The sequence below is a fragment of the Pseudopodoces humilis genome, chromosome 3 (assembly GCF_049639895.1).
Source record: "Pseudopodoces humilis isolate 2021_Gansu_Grassland_sample_001 chromosome 3, ASM4963989v1, whole genome shotgun sequence".
Taxonomy (NCBI): domain Eukaryota; kingdom Metazoa; phylum Chordata; class Aves; order Passeriformes; family Paridae; genus Pseudopodoces; species Pseudopodoces humilis.
Window position 1 is genome coordinate 53,054,567 of NC_142202.1, and position 21,744 is coordinate 53,076,310.

Here is a 21,744-nt window from a genome sequence, read left to right on the forward strand (position 1 = left end):
ATGGCACTCGAATGTGTCCAGACGGTTCTTGAATATTTCCAGTGAGGGAGACGCCACAGCCTCTCTGGACAATCTATTCCAGTGCGCCATAACGTGCACAGTAAAGAGGTTGGTCCTTATATTCAGGTGGAACTTCCTGTGCATAAGTTTCTGTTGCCTCTTGTCCCATTGCTGGGCACCCTCAAGCAGAGCCTGGATCCAAACTCTTGACACGGTCCCTTCAGATACTCATAGACATTGATGAAGCCCCCTTTTAGTCGTCTCTCCTCTGAACAGGCCCAGTTCGCCCAGCTGTTGCTCATCAAAAACAAGAACTCAACTTCGGCAAAACACCGTCAGCACCAACACGTGCTATTTCCTCCCGCTCCTCCAGACTCAGCCCCCGCTGCCCGCCCCTCCCCTCAGCGAGCCCCGGCTCGGACCGGCTGCTGCGCACGCGCGCTGCCCCTTGGCCGCCTGCGCCGCGTTCTGCCATTGGGGCTGACGGCGGCCCGAACCATTCCTCACCATTTTGGGGGGAGAACTGGAAAAAATGTGTCTCCGACGAGCATCCTGCTTGGGCTCACTGAGCCCCTCTTTTACCTAAATACCATTTCCGTCTGAGCAAAGACTCCTTGTTTTTGTTTTTTAACTGGAAAACGAAACCTTACAAACCTGGCCTGACTGGCCGCCTATCTCCTTCCCCTCGTTGGTCATTGGTCTGTTCCAAGATGGAGGGCACGGCCCGGAGGTGCTGAGGCCTGACCCGCGTGGGAGCGAGTGGGGTTCGGGACACCGGGGGACAGCGCCATGGTGAGTGTGCCGGGCTCTGTACTCGGAATTGCCAGGGGAACAAGGCAGGTTAGAGCAATAGAGTCACCCCCCAGGTTGCCTGTATCGGCTGTAGCGCGTTTTGTTAGGTAAGTAAAGCCGGAAACCTTGCTGGAAGTGTTTTTCCAGGTCAGACGTGGTAACTCGTAGGAATGGCTTCCAGCCAGTTGAGAATACTTGGTGGGTTTGTTGATTGAGAAGGAATGTGTATTTCGATGTTAGAGCTGTGCCTGGGCAGCGGTGATGCGGGTGGTCCTCATGACTGATGCTGAATTGCTGCTGCAGGAGCAGCCGTCTAAAGAGCTCTCACGAAGCAAGATGTGTCTAGATGAATTTCCTTATATCAGTTTCCCGTGTTTCTGTGATGAAGTGTGTTGCGGAATTCCTTTATAGGGCTGTATATTAAACTGTATGTGCTGTTATCAGATATTTACAGTTCGATGTATTGCCGTTTTGCAGGTGAATAAGTGCGTTTGCTGTTAGAACATATTAAATGTCTGTCGTGTGGGGGGGGAGATGAGTTAAGCTCCCACTGGCCTCTCTATGCTTTGTCTACAAGCATATGTTTATAAGGCATTTTCTTAAAATGAATGCAGCAGTGCACTACAGAGAAAAGGTTCTCTTTAGGTGCATTTAATATTTTGTTTTTTGTTAACGGTTAACCATATTTACTTTTCCAGCCTCACAAGAAGAAAAAGCCCTTCATAGAGAAGAAGAAAGCAGTAACATTTCACTTAGTGCACCGAAGTCAGAGGGATCCTCTTGCTGCTGATGATACTGCACCCCAAAGAGTTCTGCTGCCCACACAGAAAGTAAATACTCACTTTTAATACTGAGGTTCATTCAGATAAGAAACGCCATGGAGGAAAATAGTTGGTATGCAATTATACAATTCAAAAGCATAGCCAGAGAGAAGGTAGTTTTTAGTTCAGCTTATTAAAAAAAAGGGATGTTGTAGGGAGTTCTACAGTTGTGTGTTTGTGCCTGATGGTTGAAGGATGATTTAACTGGCATTAGAAGTGTAAATGTATTTGAAAAACAGAAACAAAACTTGGCTGACTCACTGTGATAAAACAGGCATTGTTGGTTATATTGCTGATGGAAAGGTCCTGCTCAGACAGCACCCAGACAGGGAACCGGCTGATTACAACATTCTAATTAGCTGTGAATTAGGGTGAGGAGTGGAGAGAGGACTACAAGGACTTCAGTATTCAGATACTCTCAGTAGATGTGTTGCTTTTCTTTTTGCTAGTAAGTTTTAAATGGACTTAAATAACTAAATGTATTCCTTTTGATTATTCTCTTCTCCCCCTGCTTCCTAGGGGCATGAGGAGCAAAGAAGGGAAGAGCAGCGCAAGTATGGTGTCTTCTTTGATGATGACTATGACTATTTGCAGCACCTCAAAGAAGCCTCTGGTCCCTCTGAGCTTGTCCCATCTGTGCGTGGACAGCAAAGCAGAATTGTCATCACAAATGAGGGGCACATAGAAGATGAAATTCAGAGAATTTCAGTAAGTAGTATTTTTTTCTAATGGTAATACTGTTCTTCGGAGCATTAACATCCTCTAGACACATTGTGTGTTTGTGTGTATATATATGTGTATGTTTGTTTATTTATAAGTGTCCTTTTGACCCACAACCAGACTTTCCTACAAGTAAACCCAGAAGCTGACAAGGCAGAGTTTACTGATGATGAACATTATTTTGCTAGCACAGTGTTACAGCACATACCCATGACAAACTTTTCTCTACAGACATGGCTTGCAAAGGTGTTTGTTTGAACAAGTCATGTGTTTTTCTGGAGTGGGTGTTTGTTTTTAAGGTTTTTTCAGAACTTTTGAATGCTCTGGGAGTTATCAGTGTGTCAGGCTGTATTATCAGTGCACCATGTTTTTAAAGGGGAATGTGATAGAAACCTGATGGAATAAAAACAAACTTTTCAATTGCTGGCATTACTTCTAGAAGTTCATGATGCTGGATCACATTGGAATGGAAAAGCAGTAAATGCTTTGAAGCAATAAAGTATGCCATTGCCAGTCACTTATAGCTGAGGCTGTTTGATTTAACCAAATACTGTAATTTTTACTCAAAACCAATAGTCTTGGTCAGAAGTACCTTTCAGGTACAGCTTGGTGATACTACATAAGATTTAAAGTTAGGTTAGATATGCATGCTTTGAAGCTTTTGAAAAGCCTTTCAGTAAAGGGGTGATTTCAAATGTGTCTTAGTGTTCTCCAAAACAAACAAACAAAAAATTTAAAATTTCAGTGTGCCCTAAACCAGGACACTGCTGCATAACCATTCTCTAAAAGGTTTCAGAGATGCAAAAAATACTGTCTCTATACCTGGAGAATACTGACATGAGAATTGATGCTGCAGTCCTTCTAAGTAGCTGTCATTGTATAACTCTGAAAATTTGCTGCAGATAACGTAGCACTTGTTGGAACATTTAAGTAGCGCTCACAGGGTTTCTTTTGGTCACAGGAGTGTCTGCATGATTTTGTTAACGTGAGCTCAAATAAGAAACTGAGAACAAATACATTGTGATCATGTTTTTCTTTTTCTAAGGCTCCATCCATTAAGTTGCCTTCCTCGGTATTTGCCACAGAGTTTGAAGAGGATGTGGGCTTGTTAAATAAAGCTGCTCCTGTTTCAGGTATATTCCACCTTTTTGTGATGTGAGTTGCCATCTAGGAAATAGATGGTAATTGAGGCTGCTCTTGTGGTGTCGGGTTTTTTTTTTTTGACTTAGAACAGGCTCAGTAGCAGACATAAGGAATTATCTGTGAGACCCATGTTTCAACTTGAGACTTAAATCTGTTATTCACTAATAAGAATTCTTTAGCTTTGCTTGAAAAGGGTGAATCCATGAGCTTTTACTATTGTGTAGCAAGTAAAAACTAATAGCAGGGAAAAACTGTAGATAATACTATTAATTTATTATTCTGTCTGTTTGAATCTGAGTCAGGAACTGGATTTTCACTCAGTTTCTTTTCAAATGCTGCATAGTGTTTACATTCCTTCATTAGTTTTATTTCAGTGTTACAGGCTGTAAGTAGGTTTTTGTTATGTATCTGTGTTTGCACTGGGCGTTGTCTCCACAGCTATCTCCATATTTCATAGCAGTAAGGAATTGTAGCAGTTCTCTCTGTCCTGACAGAAGGATGCTAAAGGCAATTCTGTTAATTGCATCAGAGAAACGTTTTCTAATGTTTCTACTGTAATTGTAGAGAATTTTGTAATAGAGGGAATTTTAGGGTTGGAGCTAATGCTGGTAGTTGATCATGTGGTACTTTAACCTGGATATTTTTTCTTTTTCGATATTCTGTATTAAAATACATTTATGGAAGCTTAAGACCTCTGGGAAATGTATTTTTCTGAGTGATAAAAATTGACAAGAGATTGGTGACATGTCCTGGCTTCTATCAAATCTACAAATATTCTTGAGGAATTTTGTGATTCTTTGATTTAAGCTTTCATAACTGCAAATTAACAGCCCAGTTGGATTACTTTTTATCCACAAAAGTAGTTTTATTATGTCAGAGAAATGTATATTGTTTATTGTAAAATGTTACATTTTACATTGTATATTGTTTATTGTAAAATGTTATATTGTATATTGTAAAACAAATATTTGTTTTGTTTTTTCAACTTTCTAGGACCACGGCTAGATTTTGATCCAGATATTGTTGCAGCTCTTGATGATGATTTTGACTTTGACAATCCAGAAAATATCCTGGAAGATGATTTTGTTCTACAAGCAAATAAACCACAGAAGCGGTAAGATAGAGTTTTGTTGAAATACTTGCCATATGTAAATAGGAGAGGCACTATTTGCTGTTGAATGTGGTAGTGTAGGAAGCCACAATGGTTTCAGATTTCAAATGGAATACTTTGGTGTGTTGAAAGAAGTATTATCTTGTGTTATTTGGGTGGTAGCTTGCAAAGTCAAATTTCTTATGTTATCCAAGAGATGGGTTTCATTTGTTACTCTGAGCTCATGGATTATAGGCAATGTTTGGAATAATAGTGTTCTGGAACTGTTTAAAACATTGTCATCTATTGCATGTAAAAGACATCAGTAATAGTATTGGTGAAGACTAATGGCTGTTTCTGAAACCTTTGCAAAAGCTTCATGTGATACCCCACTGTATTTTATCTGCTTAGGTTTTGTTATCATTCTCATAATTTCATGAACATTCAGAAATTTTGCTTGCTTTCATAGTCAAGAATGCAGCTGGTTTTTTTCTGCTTTGACATGTCAGCTGAATATAAAAATAACTTCAGTCTCAGTGCACAGCTGCATCATCCAGCCAGCAATGCTTTCAGCTCTCAGACAAAAGTCTCACTCAAGATTAAAATCTGTTACTGCCAAATTATTTCAGATAACCCAGCATAGGTCAGAGCTATGTAAAGGTCCATGTATGACTCTAAAACTATTTTATACTTCTTTTCAGGGGACCAGATGCTGAGGATGAGGATGAATGGGAAGATATGGAAGATGATAGTGATGAAAAGGATAGCTGCAGTACTGATAAAGACTATGATTCAGAAGGTCCTTTGTCAGATGATGAGGTTAATGGACCAACAAAGGAATTCCTTTTTATGCAAGAAGAAACCAGGAGTCGTTTCACCGAATATTCTATGTCATCTTCAGTAATAAGACGAAATGAGCAGTTAACCCTGTTGGATGACAGATTTGAGAAGGTGAGGCAGCTCAAGAGTGTAACTGTTTTTGTGTATTCTTCATTTCATCAGGCAGTGTCCTGTATACCTGTGCTGATTTTACTGCTTTTAGTAGTCAGGGCATCAAGCCACTGCTCTTTGCATGTGTTTAATACTGGGCACATTTAGAGGCTTGTGTCACCTAGGTTATAGTTGCTACTGAAAGGCCTAGCACTGATGGAGGTAAACAAAATTACTCCAATGACAATATGAGCATTCATAATTAGTGTTAACACTTTTGTCTGAGAGGCTCAGTTCAACACAGCAAACCATTTACAGGTCCCTGGTGAAGTATGTATTCATGAAGTGATGTCAGAGTGGTGGAAATAGGGGGTGTAACTTTTGTTCTGAGCAGTGACAGACTTCTTAAGGCATAGATTGAAATAATACATCAGAATAAAAGACGTTTTCTTGGAGCTGATTTATATATTATTATAACTTTATGAGTCTCATGTGGAAAGACTACTGACAGTAAGGAGGAAATCCTACTGCAGATGTGTTTGGCGGTTCAGCATATCAGAGGGGAGAGGAAAAAGAGGGAAATATAAAGAAACGTGTGGCTCTTCTTTGAGCTATCAAGAAGTTGCATGACAAATGCGGTCTAATTAGATATCCACTTCTTTATTTTAGTTTTATGAACAATTTGATGAAGATGAGATTGGAGCCTTAGATAACGTGGAGTTAGAAGGCTACATTAACACAGACAATGCTCGGTTGCAGGAAGTCCTGGATGATTACTACAAAGAGAAAGCAAAGAAGTATGTATTCCCAGAAGTAGTGCTTCACATAAGTATTTCTGTAATCCTCTGTTTATATGAAAATTTTGGGTGTGTTATTTCAAGTTCATGTACTCAAAGATTGCATCCCACAATAAAAGCATCTGCATATGAGTATTATCCATTTGTATGATAAAATTAAGTGGAGGAATTTTGTTGATTTGAGTAGGTTATGCTCCTTTTGTATAACTGTTGAACACAATGTAAGCAGCATCTATTAGAGGCATTCATTATCTTGAAAAGTAGAAATACTTATTTTGTTGACTGTGTCTTTGTTCTAATGTTTTTCGTTTATTTTGAGGAGGCTTACATAAGGAAACTTAATTTTTGCTGAAAATTTCATTGGAAATGGCTTTCTTGGGTCTGGGGCTTTACTTAAGGGAGTCTGGGATTATGTAATTTTTTCAAGAAGAGATAAACTGTGTTTATTTCTTCTCTGAACTTCTTCAAAGTTGTGTGAAAATGGATGCTCTTGAACCTGATGAAGATTTGGACTCTCCTGCAAATGAAGAAAGTGAGGAAGAAAAGGAAGAAATAGTAACTGTAGTTATTGAGGAGTCAAAAGAAAAGTGGGATTGTGAATCCATTTTGAGTAAGTATTTTGGAGTTTGCTTATTTGTTCTTAGGATTTCAAAGTAAATGATAGATGATTTCAGAACTTTCCTGACAGTGCTTCATGTAAAATGGTTTATTCTCTTGAGCACAACAGGAGGAATTTCCAAAACCTAAGTAGCAGTACAATTCATAATTTCTATTTGCAAGCCTTTCTTGAGTACTTTCTTTTTTCTTTGTGACTTAGGTACCTATTCAAACTTGTATAATCACCCAACACTTATTAAGGAGCCATCAAAGGTAAAATTAATAAACTTTCTCTGATGAATAACACTGGGCAAACTTGAGATAAATGTATTTGTTTTCTCAATGGGTATCTGTTTTCAAAGACAGGGAGCAGAAATGAGGGTTGGGCAGGGTTCTGATATTATTTCTTCACTAAGGAAGAATTTGGATGTATTTTTTTCTTATTAAAAGGAAAACTGAGTCAATTCAAAATTTCTCCAATAGGTAGGCAGAAACAGAGCAAGGAATTTCCTTTGTTGTTATTTGTGAGACACCTTTGTGTAACCTGTGTCTCCCAGCCACATATTTGTTCAGGTTTATTTTCCTGCGGTCTGAAACAATTTATTCTACTTCTTTGGTCTTCTATGTCTTCCCCATCATTAGAGCACAGCTCGATATCCCCAAATTTGAAATGGAACCTTTTTCTTGCAAGCTTATAAGGGAATATTAAGTAACTACTTAAGTTCTTTATTTTTTCAGTAATGGTGAAATAAAAATGTATTACTTGTTCTAGAAGGCCAGGTTTTTGTCACAGATGTTTTGATTTCTTACTTTGGGATTAATGTGTGTTTTTGTGAAGGAGTTAAATAGTATGAGGAGACTTAACATTTGTTACTGTTAAATCTGGATCTGAAGTTTTTACACTGATAAGGCAGTGCCATGTGCACTTTTTGGAGAGAAAGCTAGGGGCCACTAATTCATATGCACTCTCTAATTTAGCCCAAGCCAATAAAAATTTCTCAGAAGACTGGAATTCCCCTACACATCTTGCCTCAGAGAGGTCTCACCGCTAAGCAGGTGGAACGCATGCAAATGATAAATGGCAGTGACCTGCCAAAAGTGTCGACACAGCCTCGTTCCAAAGATGAGAGCAAAGAGGATCGCAAAGCCAGAAAACAGGCAATAAAAGAGGAGCGAAAGGTATGCCTGACTGCAAATAAAACCTTGCAAAGCATTTTATGTTACCTGAATTCTGTCGTACAAACTTCGTTTGAAGCTCACTTGTCATGTCTGAAGGTAATAGGACAAATTTGTTGGTCTCAAAGGACTAATTATTGCTTCTTTGCAAAAAAAAAAAAAATCTACTGGAAAGAAAGTTAACATCATACTTTAGGCTTACTGATTTCCAGTGTCAAAACTTAGGGTCGTTTACTGTGGCTGCTACTGCAGATACAGTTTCTGAATGAATATCAGATTTCTTTACAACCTAGAGTAGCAAAGGAAATAGTTATAATGTCTCAGATCACACAGAGTGAAAAGTGTCTGGAAGAAATGTGGAAAATCCTAATTGGCCACAATGAAATCCTAGCTGTCTTATTTAGGAACAGAAATTGCCAGCATATTAGAAACTTCAACTAACCAAAGATGTTTATCCTGTTGGTACACATACTAATTTGACTACTAATAATTAGTGCCATAAATAATGTTTTTGACCAGATTGCTCTTTTCATGATTTAGAAGTTATTGGAATGGTTTGATTTTGCATGTTAATTCTTATTTACTATATTTCTCATTAATCCTGTGTAAAGGAACGCAGAATGGAGAAGAAAGCCAACAAGCTGGCCTTCAAACAGGAGAAAACAAGACAAGAGAAAGAGTTGCTCAATCTGAAACAAAATGTGCAAGGTCTGAAGCTGTCCTGATGAAACTGTGGAGTCAACCCTAATTTTTCTTTTGTATTGAGAAGGGAACTGCTGCCTCACACTTCTGCCAGTCCTGCTCAAAGGGGGTTGTTCAAATCTCACTGTAACAAGATCCTGTAACTTGTCACTTTTTCTGAAGTGAAATTCTATATAAAATAATGTATTGGTGATATCTATTCTGTCATGAGTGACATGGCAACTGCTGCAAACTTTCATTACAGTAGAAATGTATTAAAATTATGAATATTTTTCTTACAAGTTATCACTGAACAGAGTTATATATATATTTGTTGAATGTATTCAACAAATCAGCAATATCCTACAGATTTGATCTGGTTAGATTCTTCTATTAAATTATTTCAGTTTACAAAACAGTATTTTCATTTATGTCTTCTCTCTCTTATACTGATGGTTGAATATAGTTCCTTGCTATGATACAGTTTTGTAAGTCAAGGAGTTTACACCCACTCCTTGGTCCTTATTTTTGGGTAGGTTATTTATTGTTTTGGTACTATGATGGAAGCCTTTTGTAAATGAAGGTGTCTGGAAAGCTGTTTTGTAGTTAGACGTCCCTGTTACCTAATATGAATTTTACATTTCCTGGCAAATAAAATCCATCACAAGGGGTGTTGTAGTTACAACACTCAGTGACTGTTAATGTTGCCATTGGAATTGGCTTTGCTGGAAGTACTCAGTGTGAGCAGGATGGCAAACAAACAGCAGATACTTGGATAAATAGTTTGTGTTTGCAGATGGTCACTGTCTTGGTGTTTCTGGAATATGCTTCCTCAGGTCTTGTGTTAAATTTGGTTTAATTGGAATACAAACTTAGTACCCACTACTGCTGTTGTAAAAACTTCCTAAAGGTGAGCTGAGGGCCAAAATCTGTATGTTTGGGGTGAACTTAAATATTTATACTGTGAACATGAGTTATTTTGATTGTGACTGGTCCATAATGTGAATGAAATTTATAGGATTTGTACTCAGTCCTGAATCCTTCTGTATTCATAAAAAAACCCTCGGGTTTATGTCTGTATGTTACAGACAGAGAAATCTGCCTTTATGTGAAAAGTTAGCCTTTTTATTGGAAGGGACATGGTAACAAACACATCAGTGGAGTAGCTTGACTACTAGTGGATTCAAAGCATCTTCAATATTCCTTCAATAGTTTTGTGAATAGTAGATGGAGACAAGCTAACAGGGACTGATGATGTCTTTTAATGTACGGAAACAATTCAAAATACCTGTTTCTATTGGAAGAAGGCTTTTATGATATATTTTAATTGGTAAAGTGACAATTTTGCAGGGGGAAATAAAGAGGCATTTGAATCTGCACATCTTGTCACTGCTCAGAAAGCTAAAGTATCACTACAGTATACACATCTAGATTAAGCCTTCATTTTCTACTATTGTCTGTTAACAGAATCAATAGAAACAATCTGTAAGATCAGAAAAAGTTTCAGGATTTTCCTTTAGCTGATACCTGTACTAGTTTTCATGTGTTTGACAAGCTTCAGCTGTGTCTGCCTGTGTCATAATTGCCAATTGTGTAATCACTGATTCTATGGTAACTGGAATACTGACCACTCAGTACTCCTGACAACAAAACAGAAAAGGAAATCTGAGCAGCAATTCTGTTGAGATGAGTCAGACACCAGGAAATAAGTTCAATGGAACAAGTAAGTAACAGATGCTGTTCAGTGCTTTGGGGTGGAATATGATTTTGTGGTTTACCAAAAAGGACAATCTTATACTAAAAAGCCAGTGCACATGTTCTTTGCTAGATTTTTCATTACTGATTCAGTGATACTGTGCTTATACCTAAAGTCCTTTAAAATTGAAAAAAAAAAAATAAATAAACCCTTGAGGGGATAAGAACAGAATAAAGAGGTGGGGGAGGCAGAGGAAGGCACTTGGAAGAGCGTAGTCCGGACTAAGGACAGACACAGCTGTTGCTGGGAAACAAAAGAGGAAAGACATTTAAACAGAGGCAATAGGAAAGGAGTCAAAAAGATTACAGAATTGCTTTGTTCCTCTGCACTTGTAATCAGTGAAACACTGCAGTAACCTTAACTGCTTTGGAGTGTGGTAAAATCCCAAGGAAAAAGTAAGAAACAAAAGCAGTCATTCATCTGCTTGGCAAGACAAGGATTTCTTTTGTTATAGGAAGAGCAGGTAAAGAACACTTACATGAGAAGTCCTTACAGAAGTTAATTTAATGAAGTACCTCTGTAAGTTACAAGTCAAATGAAAAGGACTCTCTTTTTCCTGAAGTTTTCCTAAAGGCTGTTATTGTTTAGTAGAAGTCATGTCTCTGCTCTCAGAGTGTGATTGTGTTTGGAGTTAGAAGGGCCTGAAACTATTTCCATATAACTTTGATGATTTTTTTTTTTTTTAAAGATGATTTAAATGCAAATCTCAACAAATTTAACATCTGCAAAGTAAGATGATCTTGGAATGCTATTCAGCATATCATGGAAACTTTCCACCTTAATAATGAAGATCATGCCGTACTTTGCATGATACTTTCTACCTAATCCATTACTGGGTATCACTAGCTCCTGCTGGCATCCAAACCATACATCTGGGTGGGTGCAGGTCACCTACCCTGAGTTTAGGCAGTGATGAACTTAAGTATTGTTGCACCATCTCTTCAGCCAACTGTGATGTCATTGTGAAAGCACATACCTAAGCAGTCATGTGGAAAACAGAATGCTGCCTGTCACAGCAAAGGAGAGCCTGTGCTTTGTCGGAACAGGATAAATCAGGAGGGAGCTCTGCAAAAGGGAACCCTGGTATGCAACAGGAGAGTTGGATTTGATAACCCTTGGGTCCTTTCCAGTTCAGGATATTCTGTAATTCTATGGAGATATCCCTTTCTGACAATGAAGTACTGTTCCAGCAAGAGCCCTGTCCAAGTGCCGACTCTGCTGCAGTCCTGACATCCTGTGCTGTGTAACCAAGACTCTTGCATGCTTTGCATTTTGCACAACTGCCTGAAGTCAAGGTCTGGCTCCTTCTACAACCTGTGGAAAACACTTGGCATATTTTGTGGTAAAGCCCCCTCCTTCTTAATGGGAATTTCAATGCATTTAGCTGAAATGGGTAATGAATACTGGGGAAGGAGGAGGTGACTGCTGGTAGAGAAGGGAGTTGAGCAAGTTTAAAACAGCAAATTACCTAGTAACTGCTTTCATTCGTGAACTTGATTAGAGAATTTATCATGCGCAGACACACAGTGAATTCATCTTCAGTCTTGCACTGTCTTAATTTACCTGCTTGTCCAAAACCATATTTACTATACATCAGATTTAAAATAATGTATTTTCTCTTGGTGAGGCATAAATTAGTAGCTTGCAGTTTGCCTTCTTGTTCCAGGGTTTTAGGCTGAATTTGTTATTTCAGTCTTCTTGGAAAAAAATAGACTAATAAACCATCTGAAAAGTAGTCCCTTTGACAGCATAATGTGGGCACCAGGCTCTGTTCCAAAGCCTGCTGAAGTGAATGAAAAGATTCCCCTTGACCTCCCTGATCCCTGAATTATAAAACTGAATGCGTGGCTGCAGTTTGCCTGGCACAACCCAAATGCAGGGTTTTTCTGCAAGGGGTGGGGCTCTGCACACATCCCTCTGCTCCTCAGTTTGTGTTACTGATCCTGTGTCTTTGTGGTAGATCAGATCAGCCCTGCAATAGTGCTAAAAACTGATTTGGCAAGGAGAAAACAAAAAGTACGCTGGAACTGGGGTGACTGCAAGAGCCAGGACAATGGTTGGATTACTTTGCTTTAGTAGTGCCATATTTGGTATCTCAAGATACATGAAGTGCATAGTATTTTTATCTAGCAAAATAGTTTGTGAAGAGAGAGCTCTGTGTTACGAGAGATGAGAAGTTTTGTGTCACTTTGATTAGTGTGAGATCCAAGTCCTGTGATGGCTCTCTGTGCCCTAATGATGCAGAACTGGTTTGCTCCTCAGTGAGCAAGGCATGGGTATCTGCTGCTCTTCTGGTACTGCAGAGGAGTGTTCCTCTCAAGTTTGCTGTTAAAAATGTCTAGAAGCAGACGGTAAGGACCTGAATCATATGAGAAGAAGGTTTAAAGGGAAATGAGGCTTTAGAAAAGTCTGTTTTAGTAGCATGAGGTGTGTTTTAGTTCATCTGAGCTGTAACCAAAAAGGCTTGCTTGAGCATCTGCTTAATTCCTATGGAAAGAGAGTGGACAGCATAGAGAAATTAATTAGAAGATCAAGAAAATAACTGAGAATTAGAAAGGGGGAGTAAGCAAAATAAGATGAGAACAGGGTCTTTAATCTACCAGCTGTGGATGAACTCATTAGATTCACAGTGCAGGAAAGAGGCTTTAGTTTGGTCCTTGCTTCCATGCCGTTCCCTCACAAAGAACATTACCCATCCTGTTGCAGAAGAGTCAGAGTGATGCTAAAATCTGAGACACTTCTGAATCTTACAAACTCTTTTATTGTGAGGCATGGCTCTTCCACAGCTTTGGCACTGGATATCATATCTACCTAAAATTTCCCTGTGCTTCCAGCTGCCAGAGTTATCCATAATTTTCCTTGTGTTGTCAGGTTACAGGTGCTGGTAAGCAGCTGCTCCCATTCAGGGGTTGTGACTCTTTCAGTGGTGTTGGTGGGATGGACAGCACTGCTGTTCATCAGGGGAGACCGCGCTGTGGAACACATCTAAACTCAAGGAACTAGTAGTGAAAATACTGACCCCTTAAACAGGCTCAGACTGTTCTCCCTGTTAGCTAGGAAAGAAGGATAACCAGGTGTGTGTGTGGGGAAGTCTAATGGACAGCTCCTGTTCACAGACCCAATCTGTTCTTCTCTGCATGTCATTATCTGGACTGCTCTCCAGCCCATCCCTGAGCAGAACAAACTGGAAATGGCTTCTATTTCTTACTTGTGTTGAACCACAGCTGTACTTGGACAGCTTTTGAAAGTTTTAATGAAGTCCTTCAGGAGTTAAACTGAAGCCAAAATAAATACTGCTGCAGCATCCTGCTCCTGAGTATAAGTAATTTTAAAGCCTAGGTAAGAAAGCATCATTAACAAAGCATCGCTCCAACCCATAAACAATGGTTTTTCCTTACATCCTGGCTGATCAGTGTTCCAAGAAAACCTTCAACAGGAAGTGCAAGCCCTTCAGCATCTTGAAACAGAGACTATAGGCAAGAGAAATAACCACTGTGAAGAAGCAGCCCCTGCAAAATGTACAGTTAAAACTGAAGTATATGTGTTATCTCCATATGAAGTCTTTCATCCAGTAACACTATTGTTTCCTCCAAGGACAAAGCCTGGATGTTGTGGATGAGTCTCACTTGTGTGCTTGACTGGGTGCCAAATTCTTTCCTTCCCCTCCCTGTGCTGCTAGTGTTAGGGAATATTTCTCTGTTGAGAAGCCAAATCAGTAGATGTCATGTCTGCCTGTGGCACATAAGTGTCTCTGCTCTTTGAGTGAATATTCAAATATCTATTTTAAAGACAATGTGAATCTCTAATAGATTTCTCTTCACCTAAATCTGAAAGAGACCATGATTCAAGATAGTTGATGCATGAATGCCCAAGGTTGAATCTGAGAGCTGCCCTTTCACAGATGAAGTTGCAGAGATTCACTGCCATTTTACTGAAGGGTTTAAAAATGTGTATGAGCTGAACTTTTTTACAGAGATGGAGGAAAATATGCTTAAGCACTTGCTGGATCAAGTAATTTTGCTGGGGAGAAGGTGAATACATATGGTCATGCATGAATATTATTTTACCCAGAGATGCCAATTCGCTATGGATTTGGTCAACTGCTGTTGTAAAATGTCATTTAAAACCAGTTGTGGAAAGAAACAGAAGTACACAAAGGTTTAAAGTAAAAAGAATATGACAAGTGGAGAATGGAAGATGTTGGTCATGGTGTCTTTTCTAATCCTTCCTAAGTGCTCTTGGTTCCATGTGCCTCTCAAAAAAAGTAAATTTATTTTGTTTTTAATGTTTTCTTTTTTCCCCTGAAAAAAAAAAGAGCCCTTGCTCTAAGATACTTCTATCCTTTGCAAGAGGGAAGTGTAGTTTATGTCTTCTCCTATTTCCATTACAGAAACAGTCAGGGAAGAAATCTAGCTGGAAGCAGCATTATGAGTATTTTCTTAATACTATCCAATCAGTCAAGCAGGTCACAAAAGCTGTGAAAGAGGGCCACCTTCTCCCCCACCAAGCACCAATCCATGTTTGTAGTCTGTTTTCTTACTGCAGTTCTTGTACTGATCTTTGATAAGGCAGTGACATCTTATTAACCACAGATGGGATTCAGTTTTGCATCCCTGGCACAACAGAATATGAACATTAATTCCCTGCATAGGCTGTAATTTTCAGCTCTATTTTTTGGCTTGAATTGAGTAGGAATGCAAGCAGAGGCAGTGGGGAGGCAGAGAAAACTTAACCGTACATTTTAAACTTAAAGGCAGAAAGTCTTGGGTCTGATATTAAAACTTCAGGAGGAGAGTCAGGATAGCTGTACTATCCTATAATAGAGGGTGAAATACATCCTCTCTCCATTCAAAACAAGTAGTGTACACAGGCTTCCCCACTCCCACAGGGTGGCTTTTCCATCGTCCACTTCTCCACCCAGCTTTACAGACAGGGAAAGGCATTTAGAAAAGGACGGGTCTGGTTTACTACTTAATACCAGATTCAGCCTCTGCACAGAAGTTGCAGTCCCTGTGTTAAAAGTTCCAGATCCAAAAAGAAGCACACACAGATAATATCTCATGATAGTGTGATTTATAAAATGTGGGACCAATCTTGAAAAGGGTCTCAGTGGAGTCCTGCCTGTGTCAGGAAGGCAGAGAGCAGAAGAGGGGCTCTTTGGGCTCACTTCCAGAGCAGGAATTCCTGACTGATAGCAGGAGCAGCTGCCATGATTCTAGCCTCTCTCCTCTCCTAGATGACAGCAATGCAATATAAAGCAGCAGGACACATCTTCCTTCCTTGATTGGGGTCAAGCTCCTCTCTGAATTTCCACTGCTCAGCTCTTTAATGACTCTGTTATTTCTGGTCTTACTTTACCAACTCAAAGAGCAGACCCTTCCTTTCCTTCTCCCTCTTGGAGGAATCCAAGTTTGCAAGAGCAGCGGTACTTGTGGAGAAAGGAACTGGAGAATTGCTTTTTAGGAAGGACAAATTGCTGACTGACCTAGTATGTGAGAAAGTACATGGATTGTGGGAAGGAAAGAAAGATTTCATTTTTGTCTTGTTCTCCTCCAAATAGAGCCCAAAACTCCCCACTCTCCCCTGAAGTTCCAGGTGTCCTGGAACACCTGAACACCTACTGAAGCCAGGTATCTGCCCTATCTCGTCCTCCCCTCCCCTATGCTCTGAACCGCTTTGCCCACGCTACTGGTCTGGAGAAGGCTTTGGGTGGCTGTTTGGGCTATCTTTTCTATATTGTTACTGAGAGACATCATTTGTAAACGTGCTCTATCTTTAGTATTAAGATAAAGACACCTGGGCTGCTTTTCTAAAAGGCACTGGACGAGGAGGAGGGGTCTGAGAACATCAAGGGCAGTGTGATGGCTGAATGTGCCTGGATCCTGAACACTGATTATTCATTGAAATGAGTTGGATTGTACTTGCCATAACAGTTGCTGAAGAGCTTTTAGCAGAATCAGGACAGTAATGCTGTCAAAAAAGATTTTGGAGAGCACCAGTGCATGTTCTTCACAATGCTGCTTCACAGCCAGAAAGCTGGCTCTTGGATGTGCCTCAGCTGATGGGGCAAAACTGCTCCAGCAGTGTTTCGCTAAATCACAGAATCAGTTAGGTTTGAAAAAAACTCTTGAGTTCATTGATTCCAACCTATGACCGAATGTCCTTGTTGCTGCCCACCTGGACAATCACTAGGGTGTGGTAATCAGTGTGCTGAATTAGTCCAGGGAGTCTCCTGGTAATTTCCCTTACCCAGGCTCCAGCAGGGAGCAGATTTCCCTGTGCTATGGGTCTGGTTGACATACAGGACACTCGGTTCCCCTCAGAAGCAAGGCACCCACAACAACCATTGCCTGTGGTTGTTATCCATCTGGTTGACTGCACTGATCTGGGACACCCCCCAGACAGATCTTCTCCACTGTCATCTGCCTGACCCTCGAGATCCAAGGCTTCACACCTATTCTGTAAGAAACCCTGGGAAGGCAAGGGAAGCCAGCAGGGGATTCTTCTGCCTCCCTGAGCAGGGATCTGCTTCCGTTTCCCTGCTTTTATGTCTCTTCTTCAGCTTGATGGCAAGAGAGGCCGAGCTCCTCAAACTCCTGCTGATCTTCCATCCACTGCATTTCTCTCAGGGATGGAAGGGTGCGATCCTTCAAGTCTACTTCTCTTTTGCACTCTCTGATACTTCCCAGCCTCCCCACCTCCTCTTTAAGCTCTGCCACCAGGCTGAGCAGATCATCCAGCTGTTCACAGTGCATGCAGGTGTCTTTCCCCACTATCCTCCAGCACTTAACACCAGACTCAGACACTCCCTGCAGCCAGAGGCCTGGATATTCATGTGCTTCTCGAGGAGCTCTGCTCAGACTAGTTAATTGTGAGGCTGGGAATGCATAGGACTAGGACAAAGATAATAAAATCTGCTTTTATTAATCCCCAGGATTTATTCCTGAAAAGCAATTGCTGTTTGCTGGGTTAATACCATAAGCATACATTTTAGTGTCCCAAGTGTTTTTCTAGAGGAAGGTTTTGTAGTTCTACTAAGTTTGTCCTTTGGAAGCTGATGGAAATTCACCTGCTGGTGGGGCCAGGTGCTGAACTGCATCTTGAGTGCTCCAGTAAAGCAGGGGAATTCTTCTCCTGTAGTGTATAAACTGACACAAGCTGTTCTTTCTTACTGTCAGTTGAATGTTCATGCTGCTCTCAAAGCTTTACACAACAGAGGGACATGGAGTTTTGTGAAGAAAAAGCTGGCTGCCATGCTGCAAACTCCACCAGAAAGGCTTTGGTAAGCAAAAACACAGTCACACTTGTCTTGTCCTGGAAGCAGATTTGCTAAACTGTAGTTTGTGGTCATTAAAGACCTATATTAATATAAGACTTGAAATTCCAGGGAAGTTGATAAACTCTTATAGCAAGACACATACTGAATATCATCTAGGAGCTGCCCATAACTGGAGTCCTTTTTCTGATTAAAAAAGTGACAGAATATGACAGTACAAAAAACTTGGGACAACAACTTCTTCAGACTCTTCTGCAGTTATATTCCAGGGTGACAGCTGTAGAGAATCAGAAACCTGGCAGCTTTTGCAGTACATTGAGAAAGCTCTTCCTGTCATTTAGGGCTCCCTGCTCTTGGAAGGTTTGCTATTCCCTGGTCACTAGACACAAGGCCAAAGGGCAGAACCTCTTGGGGGAATCAGAAAAGTAGAGCTAGTCATCAGTGTTTTGAAGTGAGATCCTGTTCTGTTATAGAAAAGAAAATAAATAGTTCCTTTAGGAGAGTACTGCTGGTTTGGGGGGATTTTGTTTTAGTTTTATTTTTTTAAGATGTTGAAAAATCTTTTTACTCTTTTTATCTATTTGGGGCAGGAAAAATGGCTTGCAAATGTGAGAGGGTGGACCTCTCACAAGGCCTGTTCCTTCCTAGCACTGCTTCAACAGCAATTTGGGGAGTTTTCACTAGGGTCTACAAGCTCCTTGCTAGAGTTGTGTGGTGATTGTGCATCTTTTTTTACTAGGACAAGCAACCACTGACTGAGAAAAGGACTCCAACATTAACACCTTCTGTGTCAGCACTTCTGGAGAGAGGACAAAAAGACAAACGTAAGCCAGGCAAAGAGTTAATTTAGTCACATTTATGTTTTTCTTATAACTCTAAGGTATTTGAAGTGGGGGAGGCATTTTTAAAGCAGATGCTAGGCTTCAGAATCCAGTTTTCTGATAGAATAATGTAGAATTTTAAAGTTTTACTTTTTTTGCTGGGCTTTTTTTCTTTGCAAGTCCTGACATTAAATCCTAAACTCATTTCCACACACTTGCTATAAATGAGAAAGGACAAAAATTTCCAAGTGGATGTTGTTGATAGTGAATGGCTTTCCTGGTCATTAAATTGCTCCATTGTGTGGATTGTATGCACAGAGGTTTTAATTTGGGTCTTCAGGAGGGGCCCAAATGCCTTTTCAGTTAGAGGTCCTCAAACAGAACTATTTATATAAACCTAAAATATACAGTCTGGCTTTGAGGTTCTTTTTGCCCATAAAGAAGTCCATAACCTTTAATCTTCAATTTTGAGAATTACTCCATCCTTTTTACCTCAAGTCCTTTTAGATGAGGTACAAAGCTGTGTGTGCTGTTTGTTCCAAATGCCCTTGTTGATTCAGCCTTAAAATTAACATCACCACCTCCCTAAAATAGTTCCCTCTAAGCAGGATACCACATAATATGTTTTCTAGGACCCATTGCTACTGGTAATCATAGATGGTATCAATCTATGTTTAGAAGATTTTTTTTAAGTTATTTTAAAAGTTATTTGTAATATAACCTGTGAATGATAATACTACTCCTTGTATCAGTATCTTTGATCCCTACATTTCTGAGGTTTGAGAATTTGTGTAGATTGTCATGTTTTATGGCAAGTAAATTTCAAAAATAATGATCTGCAGAGACCTCTTCAGATATAATGAAGAAAACAGGAAAATCTGTATCAATGTCTGCTGTGAAAAATTCTCCAGGAAAGTTTGGGTAAGAAATTATTATTATTTTTTATTTCAATATTATAATGTAAAAACAACTTGTTTGCTTTTGTTATGTAGAATATCCTGTTGCCATGTTTGCAGTATAATCTCATTTGTATTAAGTGAAGCAATCAATTTCACTGAAACCTGTTGCAGAGCTCCTCAGGGCCCCAGTATAGGCTGCAGAGAATACCAATTTTGGTGTTGAATGTTCGTTGATTTGGAACAGCCCCATCCCAAATAAGCAGTGACTGTGCTCTGCTGTAACAGACATCTTGAGAGGATTTGCTACTCAACAGTGCAAACCTCTCCAGCAGACCTTGTGCACTTACAATGTGCTTCCATTGTCCAAGTGTGGGAGGTGGCAGCATTCATTTCAGTAACACCTATGTCAGGATGACAGTGGGAAGGTTCTTCCTTCTTCTCAATGTTTCATTTCCCAGACCATGATGTTTGGTGCTTCTGCTCCTCAGACCATGCAGTCAGAGGGGCTCCCATTTCTGGATATGCCAATTCATGTCAGAGCAGCAAGAAACCCTTCCAGCCCCTGTTTAAGGTGGTTGTGGTGCTCAAGAGGATGGCTCAGATGGGTCAGCATCTTGCACCCCTCTGAAACGTATACAACTGTAGAACACGAGTTCTTAGCAGGAAATGTGGCCAAGAATGATTCCCTGTAGCTGGCAAGGTATTTTGAGCCTGGGACAGAAGCCTGTGAGAGCAAGCAAGAGCTCCATCTCTAGGAGCATAGGATGAAAAGGAATGTGCACAAAACAGTCAGTTGCAGAAACTCACAAAGTTGTTGCAGGTTCTTCTGTGTGCAGTTCTACTGTCCTTGGTTGCTACTGATCAGTGGCTGAATCCTTCAGCTGTGGGGAAGACTGCAGTGGAGTGTCCAGTCCACAGTGCCATTATCAGCTCTACCCACCTCCTTGCCTTTGCCAGCTAGAGGAAAACTGCTGTCAGTACCCAGTGGTGTAATCTGCATTACCTGGGACTATGTTAACAGCATAGTAATTCCTGTGGTTATCACACAGGGTCTTGCAGACCACCAACAGGGATTTTTTGATACCATTGCCATTCTCAAGGTTTAGCCACTGAATTCCGAAACCTGGGGCTTGAGCAGTCTTGACACCTCCTTTCCCTAGGGATGCTGGCAATTCCAGGTATCACTGGGACTGTAGTTGCAGCCAGTTTGCAGAGGCTTGGGACAGCCATTTCCCCCAGCAGGTCCCTGGGACAGACATCCACACTAGCATCTAAAATAGAGGACAGTGGAAATGTGAAAAAGACTGGTCTAGGTGTCTAGGTGAACTTGCACGTGCTTTGTGTTGGCAACTGCTGCAGCATTTTCTGGAAAACTTGAGCTTGGCCAGGTGCTTTACAGAGCACTTTTGGGCATGTGAGAAATCAGTTTCAATATTACCCAAGAGCATTTTTAGCTGAGAAAGCAGGTGTGAGAACCTGGTTTTGAGTGGTGCAAATAAATGGTCTCATCCTTAAATGTGCCTGTAAATGGTTTCCAGGATGAGCTGCTCCATCACCTTCCCACAAACACAGATTTAATCTTCTTAGAGAAACAGAGTAAATCATAAAAGCTCTTTCTATAATAAGATATAACAAGTCTATGTCTTGTTGCTGCTTTTAGACCACAAGCGGACAACAGAAAAAAAGAGTGACTGGTTGACAAGGACGTGTTAAGGCTTCCTTCTGACACATTATGGAGGATCTTAAGCAACACAATTTTTCAGCACCACTTCCCCTTGGAATGTTACAACTACCAATAAAATAAGCAAACTGCAATTCACTGGCTCAGGTTTGGTCAGGGTTTTTCTCTCCAGGCTACAAATCTTATTATGCTATCCTTTTTAAAGCTGTGAGATTATTTGTATCCGTTGCCAAGATTCAATTAAATGATTGCCTAGAGGGGTGGACATTACCAGCGTTTCATTCAATGGTTTTAACAAAATGTAGGAAGATCCAGTACCATGTGATTTTCTTTTTCTTTCCCCTAATGCTTTGATATATTGAACAAGACAAGTGAACATTGTGGAACTTCATGTGAATATTTAATAGACTCTTCCAGTAAACAATAAATGATAGTGATTGATACATGATAAATGGCCATGTATGCTGTGCATCTCTTCAAAGCACTTTGAGTTCAGACTAAAACCAAATCTCATTCTTGCATTAAACACTTTAACTGCTTTTAGAAATTGATCAACAAGACAGA

At 40.2% G+C, this 21,744-nt stretch overlaps 2 protein-coding genes across 2 annotated transcripts; both read left to right on the forward strand.

The window, feature by feature from the left end:
* Window positions 1-650: 650 nt before the first annotated feature.
* Window positions 651-9,163, forward strand: LTV1 (LTV1 ribosome biogenesis factor). Its single transcript, XM_005518440.3, has 11 exons — window positions 651-792; window positions 1,491-1,622; window positions 2,133-2,321; window positions 3,379-3,466; window positions 4,470-4,590; window positions 5,268-5,517; window positions 6,166-6,293; window positions 6,764-6,903; window positions 7,111-7,163; window positions 7,869-8,069; window positions 8,678-9,163. Exons 1-11 carry the CDS (start codon window positions 790-792, stop codon window positions 8,789-8,791), a joined length of 1,419 nt encoding a protein of 472 aa, XP_005518497.2. The 5' UTR covers window positions 651-789; the 3' UTR covers window positions 8,792-9,163.
* Window positions 9,164-9,552: 389 nt separating this feature from the next.
* Window positions 9,553-21,641, forward strand: LOC148184649 (uncharacterized). The gene is made up of 5 exons (XM_088053315.1): window positions 9,553-10,470; window positions 17,682-17,785; window positions 18,519-18,603; window positions 19,443-19,521; window positions 21,160-21,641. Exons 1-5 carry the CDS (start codon window positions 10,434-10,436, stop codon window positions 21,188-21,190), a joined length of 336 nt encoding a protein of 111 aa, XP_087909441.1. The 5' UTR covers window positions 9,553-10,433; the 3' UTR covers window positions 21,191-21,641.
* Window positions 21,642-21,744: the final 103 nt, after the last annotated feature.

What these genes read in the sequence shown, in the direction of transcription:
- LTV1 (XM_005518440.3), top strand. An exon ending in GCAAATAAACCACAGAAGCG is followed by an intron (nt 4,591 to 5,267) that starts GTAAGATAGAGT and finishes ACTTCTTTTCAG; the next exon opens with GGGACCAGATGCTGAGGATG. An exon ending in TTATTAAGGAGCCATCAAAG is followed by an intron (nt 7,164 to 7,868) that starts GTAAAATTAATA and finishes TCTCTAATTTAG; the next exon opens with CCCAAGCCAATAAAAATTTC.
- LOC148184649 (XM_088053315.1), top strand. Translation starts at nt 10,434, where the DNA reads ATGAGTCAGACACCAGGAAATAAGTTCAATGGAACAA. An exon ending in GAGAGGACAAAAAGACAAAC is followed by an intron (nt 18,604 to 19,442) that starts GTAAGCCAGGCA and finishes AATGATCTGCAG; the next exon opens with AGACCTCTTCAGATATAATG. An exon ending in AATTCTCCAGGAAAGTTTGG is followed by an intron (nt 19,522 to 21,159) that starts GTAAGAAATTAT and finishes TGCTGCTTTTAG; the next exon opens with ACCACAAGCGGACAACAGAA.